General features: G+C 50.9%; 1 protein-coding gene across 2 annotated transcripts in view; it reads right to left on the reverse strand.

Annotated features, from left to right (window-relative positions):
* Positions 1–10,271, reverse strand: part of CELF5 (CUGBP Elav-like family member 5) — a 55,949-nt gene extending 45,678 nt beyond the window's left edge. The window contains exon 1 of one of the 2 annotated variants that reach the window (XM_075611269.1): positions 9,478–10,271. In XM_075611269.1, the coding sequence (XP_075467384.1) occupies positions 9,478–9,733 (256 nt within the window). In that variant the 5' untranslated portion in view covers positions 9,734–10,271. The remainder of the gene's footprint in view (positions 1–9,477) is intronic. The other variant, XM_075611268.1, reaches the window with a different exon arrangement.
* Between the last annotated feature and the right edge of the window lie 778 nt (positions 10,272–11,049).

The following is an 11,049-nucleotide window of genomic DNA, read 5'->3' on the forward strand; positions in this document are numbered from 1 at the left end:
CCCTCCCCTATACACCCAAACACCCTGCTGCCATCCTCACCGCCCTGTTATACCCCTCCTATACACCCCAACACCCTGCTGCCATCCTCACTGCCCTGTTATACCCCTCCCTATACACCCCAACACCCTGCTGCCATCCTCACTGCCCTGTTATACCCCTTCCTATACACCCCAACACCCTGCTGCCATCCTCACTGCCCTGTTATACCCCTCCCCTATACACCCCAACACCCTGCTGCCATCCTCACTGCCCTGTTATACCCTCCCTATACACCCCAACACCCTGCTGCCATCCTCACTGCCCTGTTACCCCTCCCTATACACCCCAACACCCTGCTGCTTCCTCACTGCCTGTTATACCCTTCCCTATACACCCCAACACCTGCTGCCATCCTCACTGCCTGTTATACCCTCCTATACACCCCACACCCTGCTGCCATCATCACTGCCCTGATATACCCCTCCCTATACACCCCAACACCACTGCTGCCTTCCTCCTGCCCTGTTATACCCCTCCCTATACACCCCAAAACCCTGCTGCCTTCCTCACTGCCCTGTTATACCCCTCCCTATACACCCCAACACCCTGCTGCCATCCTCACTGCCCTGTTATACCCCTCCCTATACACCCCAACAACCTGCTGCCTTCCTCACTGCCCTGTTATACCCCTCCCTATACACCCCAACACCCTGCTGCCATCCTCACTGCCCTGTTATACCCCTCCCTATACACCCCAACAACCTGCTGCCCCCTCACTGCCTGTTATACCCCTCCTCACTGCCCTGTTCCCCATCCTCACTGCCCTGTTATACCCCTCCCTATACCCCTCCCTATACCCCCCTGCTGCCATCCTCACTGCCCTGTTATACCCCTCCCTATACATCCCAACACCCTGCTGCTTTCCTCACTGCCTGTTATACCCCTCCCTATACACCCCAACACCCTGCTGCTTTCCTCACTGCCCTGTTATACCCCTCCCTATACACCCCAACACCCTGCTGCCATCCTCACTGCCCTGTTATAACCCCTGCCCTATACACCCCAACACCCTGCTGCCTTCCTCACTGCCCTGTTATACCCCTTCTATACACCCCAACACCCTGCTGCCTTCCTCACTGCCCTGTTATACCCCTCCCTATACACCCCAACACCCTGCTGCTTTCCTCACTGCCCTGTTATACCCCTCCCCTATACACCCCAACACCCTGCTGCCATCCCCACTGCCCTGTTATACCCCTCCCTATACACCCCAACACCCTGCTGCCATCCTCACTGCAGTTATACCCTCCCTATACACCCCAACACCCTGCTGCCATCCTCACTGCCCTGTTATACCCCTCCCTATACACCCCAACACCCTGCTGCTTTCCTCACTGCCCTGTTATACCCCTCCCTATACACCCCAACACCCTGCTGCCTTCCTCACTGCCCTGTTATACCCTTCCTATACACCCCAACACCCTGCTGCCTTCCTCACTGCCCTGTTATACCCCTCCCTATACACCCCAACACCCTGCTGCCATCCTCACTGCAGTTATACCCTGCTATACACCCCAACACCCTGCTGCCATCCTCACTGCCCTGTTATACCCCTCCCTATACACCCCAAAACCCTGCTGCTTTCCTCACTGCCCTGTTACACCCTCCCTATACACCCCTCCCTATACACCCCAACACCCTGCTGCCATCCTCACTGCCCTGTTACACCCCCCCTATACACCCCTCCCTATACACCCCAACAACCTGCTGCCTTCCTCACTACCCTGTTATACCCTTCCCTATACACCCCAACAACCTGCTGCCTTCCTCACTGCCCTGTTATACCCCTCCCTATACACCCCAACACCCTGCTGCCCCCTCACTGCCCTGTTATAACCCCTCCTATACACCCAACACCCTGCTGCTTTCCTCACTGCCCTGTTATACCCCTCCCTATACACCCCAACACCCTGCTGTCTTCCTCACTGCCCTGTTATACCCCTCCCTATACAACCCAACACCCTGCTGCCCTCCTCACTGCCCTGTTATACCCCTCCCTATACACCCCAACAACCTGCTGCCTTCCTCACTGCCCTGTTAAACCCCTCCCTATACACCCCAACACCCTGCTGCCATCCTCACTGCCCTGTTATACCCTCCCTATACACACCAACACCCTGCTGCCATCCTCACTGCCCTGTTATACCCCTCCCTATACACCCCAACACCCTGCTGCCATCCTCATTGCCCTGTTATACCCCTCCCTATACATCCCAACACCCTGCTGCTTTCCTCACTGCCCTGTTATACCCCTCCCTATACACCCCAACACCCTGCTGCTTTCCTCACCGCCCTGTTATACCCCTCCCTATACACCCCAACACCCTGCTGCCATCCTCACTGCCCTGTTATACCCCTTCCTATACACCCCAACACCCTGCTGCCATCCTCATTGCCCTGTTATACCCCTCCCTATACACCCCAAACCCTGCTGCTTTCCTCACTGCCCTGTTACACCCCTCCATATACACCCCAACACCCTGCTGCCATCCTCACTGCCCTGTTATACCCCTCCCTATACACCCCAACAACCTGCTGCCATCCTCACTGCCCTGTTATACCCCTCCCTATACACCCCAACAACCTGCTGCCTCCTCACTGCCCTGTTATACCCCTCCCTATATACGCCAACACCCTGCTTCCATCCTCACTGCCCTGTTATACCCCTCCCTATACACCCCAACACCCTGCTGCCTCCTCACTGCCCTGTTATACCCCCCTATACACCCCAACACCCTGCTGCCTTCTCACTGCCCTGTTATACCCCTCCTATACACCCCAACACCCTGCTTCCATCCTCACTGCCCTGTTATACCCCTCCCTATACACCCAACACCCTGCTTCCATCCTCACTGCCCTGTTATACCCTCCCTATACACCCCAACACCCTGCTGCCATCCTCACTGCCCTGTTATACCCCTCCCTATACACCCCAACACCCTGCTGCCTCCTCACTGCCCTGTTATACCCCCCTATCACCCCAACACCCTGCTGCCTTCTCACTGCCCTGTTATACCCCTCCCTATACACCCCAACACCCTGCTTCCATCCTCACTGCCCTGTTATACCCCTCCTATACACCCCAACACCCTGCTGCCTCCTCACTGCCCTGTTATACCCCCCTATACACCCCAACACCCTGCTGCCTTCTCACTGCCCTGTTATACCCCTCCCTATACACCCCAACACCCTGCTGCCATCCTCACTGCCCTGTTAAACCCCTCCCTATACACCCCAACACCCTGCTGCCATCCCCACTGCCCTGTTATACCCCTTCCTATACACCCCAACACCCTGCTGCCATCCTCACTGCCCTGTTATACCCCTCTCTATACACCCCAACACCCTGCTGCCTTCCTCACTGCCCTGTTATACCCCTCCTATACACCCCAACACCCTGCTGCCATCCTCACTGCCGTTATACCCCTCCCTATACACCCCAACACCTGCTGCCATCCTCACTGCCCTGTTAAACCCCTCCCTATACACCCCAACACCCTGCTGCCATCCCCACTGCCCTGTTATACCCCTCCCTATACACCACAACACCCTGCTGCCTTCCTCTCTGCCCTGTTAAACCCCTCCCTATACACCCCAACACCCTGCTGCCATCCTCACTGCCCTGTTATACCCCTCCCTATACACCCCAACACCCTGCTGCCTTCTCACTGCCGTTATACCCCTCTCTATACAACCCAACACCCTGCTGCCTTCCTCTCTGCCCTGTTATACCCCTCCCTATACACCCCAACACCCTGCTGCCATCCTCACTGAGCTGTTATACCCCTCCCTATACACCCCAACACCCTGCTGCCATCCTCACTGAGCTGTTATACCCCTCCCTATACACCCCAGCACCCTGCTGCCATCCTCACTGCCCTCTTATACCCCTCCCTATACACCCCAACACCCTGCTGCTTTCCTCACTGCCATGTTACACCCCTCCTATACACCCAAACACCCTGCTGCCATCCTCACTGCCCCGTTATACCCCTCCCTATACACCCAAACACCCTGCTGCCATCCCCACTGCCGTTATACCCCTCCCTATACACCCCAACTCCCTGCTGCCATCCTCACTGCCCTGTTATACCCCCTCCCTATACACCCCAACATCCTGCTGCTTTCCTCACTGCCCTGTTATACCCCTCCCTATACACCCCAGCACCCAGCTGCCCTCCTCACTGCCCTGTTATACCCCTCCCTATACACCCCAACACCCTGCTGCCATCCTCACTGCCCTGTTATACCCCCTCCCTATACACCCCAACATCCTGCTGCTTTCCTCACTGCCCTGTTATACCCCTCCCTATACACCCCAACACCCTGCTGCCATCCTCACTGCCCTGTTATACCCCCTCCCTATACACCCCAACACCCTGCTGCTTTCCTCACTGCCCTGTTATACCTCTCCCTATACACCCCAACACCCCTACTGCCATCCCCACTGCCCTGATATACCCTCCCTATAACAACATCCTGCTGCCCAACCTTGTGACCCCTATTAGGCCGCGCTTATAATGCTGGCGACGGCGACCGGTGACGTCGCCACCAGCAACGTCACCAAAGGGGCGGGCCACAGTCTCTGATTGGTTTAGAGACAGTCACATGTGGCGACTGTCTCTAAAAAATGAAATAGGACCCGGCTACCAAATTTGTTTCCGCTCCGTCGCTCCGTCCACGTCGCGCTTACTATAAGTCAATTTATTTGTTTTCGAGCGACGTCGCGTCGCCAGGCACTATAAGCGCAGCCTTAGTCACTAGATATGACTACTTTGCCTTTTCACTATAACGGGTGGTAACTTTCCCCCTAATCATTTGATAGGCCGAATCCCGGCAGGGTGAAGAGGCTATCAGAAGGCTGACGGGGTTAAATTCTACAACTCTGGAAAAGAAGAGTAATAAAATGCCATCTCCTGTGACATGCCCAGCACTCTGCTGTCAGGATCAATGATCCCAGGGCTGTATATAAATATAAATATATATATTTTTTTTTTAAGTTATGGTGGGTGAAAAAGGCAACAAAAAAAACCTCCAACGTTAGCATATAGCCAATAAAGAATATCACTTGTGAGCACATTCACATGTCGTAGACAGGTCTGCAACCCTGCCTTTCAGCATTATCACCTAGCATTCAGTGCTCCCACGGCAGCAAGGGATTCTGGGAAATGACATGCAAATGAGGCACACAATGTGTCACCTTTTCCCTGAAATATCCATACACATGGAGCCTATATATATATATATATATATATATATATATATATATATATATATATATATATATATATAATTTACATATATATATATATATATATATATAAAAAGGGAGAATATGTGAAAAAGTGGGAGAGGAAATATCTTATTCTAAAGAGGGAATGGACGGGAAGCGTTACAGCAAAGGGGAAAGATGTGAGAGAGAAGGTGAGACAGAGAGAGAGGAGAGAGAGGGTGAGACAGAGAGAGGAGAGACGAGGGTGAGACAGAGAGAGAGAAGAGAGAGGATGAGAGAGAGGGTGAGACACGAAGAGAGAGGGTCAGACAGAGAGTGAGGGTGGAAACAGAGAGTGAGGGTGAGACAGAGAGTGAGGGAGAGAGAGAGGGTGAGAACAGAGAGAGAGAGAGGAGAGGGTGAGACACAGGGTGAGACAGAAGTGAGAGTGAGACAGAGAGTAAGGGTGAGACAGAGAGTGAGGGTGAGACAGAGAGTGAGGGTGAGACAGAGAGAGAGGAGAGGAGAGAGAGGGTGAGACAGACAGACAGACCGACACAGAGAGAGAGAGAGAGAGAGAGAGAGAGAGAGAGAGGAGAGAGAGAGAGAGAGAGGAAGAGACGAGAGAGAGAGAGAGAGAGAGAGAGAGAGAGAGAGAGAGAGAGAGAGAGAGAGAGAGAGAGAGAGAGAGAGAGAGAGAGAGAGAGAGAGAGAGAGAGAGAGACAGAAACAGAGAGATGGAAGGAGGGAAAGTGAGAGAGCGAGAGAGAGAAGGATATAATTCAGAATAAAAAGAAAGACAGGTGAAGAGAGTGAGGAGGGGGCTGTAGAGCTTTAAAGGTTAGACCAGGTGCAGGTAAAGAAGAATGAAAGGGGGTAAAAGAAAGAGCAGGATGAGGGGAGGATATAACATTATGTCTTAGATAATAAGATTACAGCGTTTGTGGGTAACCAGAGAATGTGAATGTAGGAGAGACATGGGCCCAGAAAATTGGGGTGCAGAGATGTGAGAATCCTATAGATTCAGCAGAAAAAGGGGGATCCTATGCAGTGTGTGATAATAGAATAAAATAATACACAGATGTTATTATACACCCGTACATAAAGTACAGAAAATAATATGCGAGGTCTCCGGGGTTTATTAGGTTGCTTACTTGGATATTGGAAACACACAATGCTAGATGGGGTGTAGCAATATTATGAATATTTGTATTAATATAATGAATTCCATGTAGGCTAAGGAATGGGGCTAACATGGGGATTGATCACACAGTACAGGGCTAGGAGCACTAAATGTCTGCACCCTGGAAAGAGGCATTCCTGCCTTGCAGAGCTTACACTCTAAGTGGTTTTCAATGCTCACTTACTTTCTCTTAACCCTTTCACTGTCTGAAATGCTTGCAACATACTGTGGCGTGTTGCAAGCCCTGACGGGCGGGTTAAGGGTTAAATATATCGCCTCGGTCGAGGGGGTTGGAAGGAAAAAATAAGGGGTGCCACGGACCCCTATCCCCCTCTATTTTGATGCAAGGGGGAGCCTTCCCGCTCCTGCTCTCCAACCTGGCAATGTGGCTGCTGTTCCCCCATTACAAATCACAGTGTTGTCAGCAAGGAGCAGCAGGAACCAAACACACAAGGCCCCTGGATAATGTGAACCAGGCCAGGCACCCTAAACCCGACTCATGTGTGGGGCACCCAAACCTGATGTTCCAGCGGCCCTGCTTAGGTGCTACTGTCATTATAATTTATTTTATAAAAGACGCCAATAAGTTTAGTGGGGTGCTAACCGTACTGGTATTGAAAGTTCCCAATTTTGTTTTTTAAATTAGCCCCCTGGATGCATTTCTTTTGCACAAAGGAAGATATTTACGTTTTAGGGCTCAGGTTCCCCCAAAAATCCCATTAAAAAAAAAACATAAAGGATTTAACATAGACAGACAGACAAACAGAGACTGTTATTGATAGACTGCCAGTCATTCTGTGTAACTCTTCCTGACCCCTTTCTGTCTCTGTATCACAGTGTGTATGTTCCTGCTCCCATTAGTAAGTCTACCGGGCCCCCCTAGAGGGCCAGCCCGGTAGGTTGGAAAACACTGGGTTGAGGGGTCTGTGGGCCCACAGAGAATATCTTTTGGCTGGGGCCTGCAATTGGCTGTCAGCACCGCTGAGAGTGTATAGCTTCTGTAGCGGTGAGATAAGGGGTAACCCAACCTGCGAGGAGTGACGTGGATTCAAGAGAACGAGAAAGGATGATTCTTAGAATGGTGTTGGGTGCAGACGGTGATTGGTGATACTGAGAGTGGTAGGAGAGGGGGTTGTCAATGTTAAATAAAAAAAAAAAAGGAACCCACCCCTCTTCCACCCAACCTGGCAAAGTTAAAATTAATAGGGTGAGACCCCCTCCTGCCCCCCACCCCCACCCCCACCAAATGTGAATCCGCTCCCGCATGTATGGGGTTACAATGGACCAGAAGGGTCATCAAGATAGAAATATTCTCTCTCCGATACATAAAGGGTTAAAGAAAGGAAAAAAAGGGGGGGGGGGGTGGAGAGAACCACAGGAGGAGGATGAGGAAGAAGGGGGGGATATGATGATGGGTGATAATGGAGCAATAAAGGGAGGGAGTAGAGGATGGTTTGGGAGAAAGGGTGAGTGTGTAAAAGGAGGAGGGACATTGGCGAGAGGATGGAGAGGGGTAGGTATTGTGAAGTGTGAGAATGGAGGGAAGGTAAAAAAATGAGTAAGAGAAGAAAGGTAGAGAAGGTATAGGGCATATGTGGATGAGAAGGGAGAGGGATGTATATTAAATGGGGAAAGGGAAATCCAGATGAATGAAGGTGAGAAAAGGAAAGGATTCAGAGATGAGAGAAAGGTAGATATTGGGGCAAGAAAGAGGGGGGGGGGGGTAGGGGCAATTGAAACAGTCAAAGAAAGGGGAAGGACATGGAGGTGGTAGGGCACAGGAAAACAGAGACAGTACAACAGAAAGGAAGGGAAGAGAGTGACATTAAAAAGAAGAGTGTAATAACAGATACAGGTAGAAGAGAGGAAGAGAGATACAGGAGAAGAGAAAGAGGTAGAAGGGGGAAGGGAGACAGACAGAGATTGGAATAACATGCAAAAAAAACGGTGAGTTTATAAGAGGATGATAAAGGTAGAAAGAGAAAGAGGAGGATGAATGTGCGAGAGGAGACAGGGGCAGTAAAAAAGGAAGAGATGGAGAGATAGGTGGGGACCAAAAAGGAGTGAGGATGAGGAGATAGGGTAAGGGAGAGATGGGGGTAAAATGAGAGTAAGAGGAGAGGGAATAAAGACAGATGGGGCCAAGAAGAGACAGGGGAAGATAAGAGACAGGGAAAAATGACAGGGGGTAAGAGAGAGAGATAGGGGTAAAAAGTGTATACCAATGAGTGAGTGTAAAGAGAAGACAGAGGGGAGAGAGAGAGAGAGAGCATCATTAAAGGAGAGAGTGTGAAAGAGGAGATGAAAAGGAGTGAGGAAGAGGAGACATGGGGAAAATATGAGGCAGAGTGTAAGACATGTTGAAAAAGAGAGGAGAGGAGAGAGGAGGGAGATGGGATGAAGTGGCCTGAACGAAGGAGCGAGTAAGAAATAGAAGTGGGAAGAGGGAGGATGGGATTGGATGATAAAAGAATGAGTGCAAAAAATGAGTGAGGGACAGAGATAAAGGTAACAATGCCTAAAAAGGAGGGGGAAGGGGGGAGGGGGGAGGAGATGGGGATGAAAATGCATAAAAAATTGGGTGAGTGTGCAAGAGAAAGGAGGAAGAGGAGAGGGGGGATGACAAAGGAGGAAGAGGAGAGGGGGATGAGAAAGGAGGAAGATGAGAGGGGGGTGAGAAAAGAGGAAGAGGATAGGGGAGGGATGAGAAAGGAGGAAGAGAGGGGGGCTGAGAAAGGAGGAAGAGGGGAGGGGGGGAGAATGGAGGAAGAGGAAAGGAGGAAGAGGAGAGGAGGAAGTGGGTAGGGGGTTGAGAAAGGAGGAAGAGGAGAGGGGAATGAGAAAGGAGGAAGAGGAGAGGGGGTGATAAAGGAGGAAGAGGGGAGGGGGTGAGAAAGGAGGAAAAGGAGAGGTGGCTGAGAAAGGAGGAAGAGGAGAGGGGGGATGAGAAAGGAGAAAGAGGAGAGGTGGGGGGTGAGACAAGAGGATACAAATGCATTAGAAAAGGGGGAGCAGGAGAAGGGTGTACATGCTGGTCCTCACCTTTGTGCATGCCCGTGTATCTGTCTTTCAGCACGGTGAGCTCGTAGATCTTCCCAAACTGCTCAAACAGGGGCTTCAGGTCCTTCTCTTCCAGGTTACGGGGGATCTGCCCCACAAACAGTTTGATGGCATCCAGGTCCTTCATGCTGTCTGGCTGCTGAGCAGGGGGCTCGGGGCCGCTCATGGGGCAGGGTCTGGGCTGCTGCTGCTGGTGATGCTGCTGCCTCTTCGCCTCTCTCTCCGTCAGTCTGGCCATCTCCAGCCCCTCGGTAGGCTGGATCAGTCACACAGGCAAAGCTCTCAGCTGGAAACTGAGCCCCGGCATCAGGACCGCGCAGCGCTGCTCTTCGGTGCACCCTGCCGGCGGCTGGGGGGTACTGCAGTTTTCTCCCTGGAAGGGGGTGTGCCTGTGAGTGGGAGGCAGAGTGGGAAAGGGAGGCAGAGTGGGAAAGGGAGGTAGGGAGGGAGAGAAGGGGGCAGCCTATCTGTGATCCCTTCAGTGCTGGTATTGCAGGCCCTTCCAGCACTGATAGGGTCAGGATTTAACATTAAACACGGACACAGACGTTAAACAAACACACCGTATATATGAATGTGCACACAAGTGATCTGTTTGTTTGCTATATGCAATATGGTGGAGGTTTCTTGTTGCCTTTTCACCCACCATAATGTAAAATGTGATGGTAAATCCTACAACCTTGAAAATTGCAAAGCCAGTTACAACCACTGATGAGACTCATTAAGGTCGAAACATGTCTGTGAGTGATTTCTCTGGCTTTGCATCTGCTTCCCATGCTGTGCTTAAAAGCTGTGTTAACAGCGAGTATTAGCATATAAGGGTTCCATGTGAAAATAGATTTCGGGCAAAAGGTGAATTGTGCTCATTTGCATGTCATTTCCCAGAATCCCTTGCTGCAGTGGAAGCACTGTATGCTAGGTGAATATTGTGAAAAGCAGGGTTGCAGACCTGTCTAAGACATGCAAATGAGCACACAGTAATATTTCCATTTATTTTATAATGGAAATATTACTTTGTGCTCATTTGCATGTCTTAGACAGGTGTGCAACCCTGCGTTTCACCATTATCGCCCAGTATACAGCGCTTCCACTGCAGCAAGGGATTCTGGGAAATAACATGAAAATGAGCACACAGTGCCACCTTTTGCCTGAAATCCATTTTGATATGGACCCTTATAAGCTTAAGCTCGCTGCATTACACAGCTTTCAGCACAGTCTGGTTTAAGATGCATAGCCAGATAAACCACTCACAGACAGCTGTTTTGACTTTTTGGGTCTCATCAATGTGAGGCTGGTTATACTCGCTTTGCAATATGAAGCTTGGGTAGGTTTCCACCACAACACACACGTGTGTGTGTGTGTGTGTGGTTTTGAAGCAAAAGGTGGCACTGTGTGCTCATTTGCATGTCATTTCCCAGAATCCCTTGCTGCACTGGAAGTGCTGTGTGCTGGGTGATAATGGTGAAAGGTGGGGTTGCAGACCTGTCTAAGACATGCAAATGAGCATACAGTTATATTTCCATTTGCTATATATATATATATATATATATATAT

The sequence above is a fragment of the Ascaphus truei genome, chromosome 8 (assembly GCF_040206685.1).
Source record: "Ascaphus truei isolate aAscTru1 chromosome 8, aAscTru1.hap1, whole genome shotgun sequence".
NCBI lineage: Eukaryota > Metazoa > Chordata > Amphibia > Anura > Ascaphidae > Ascaphus > Ascaphus truei.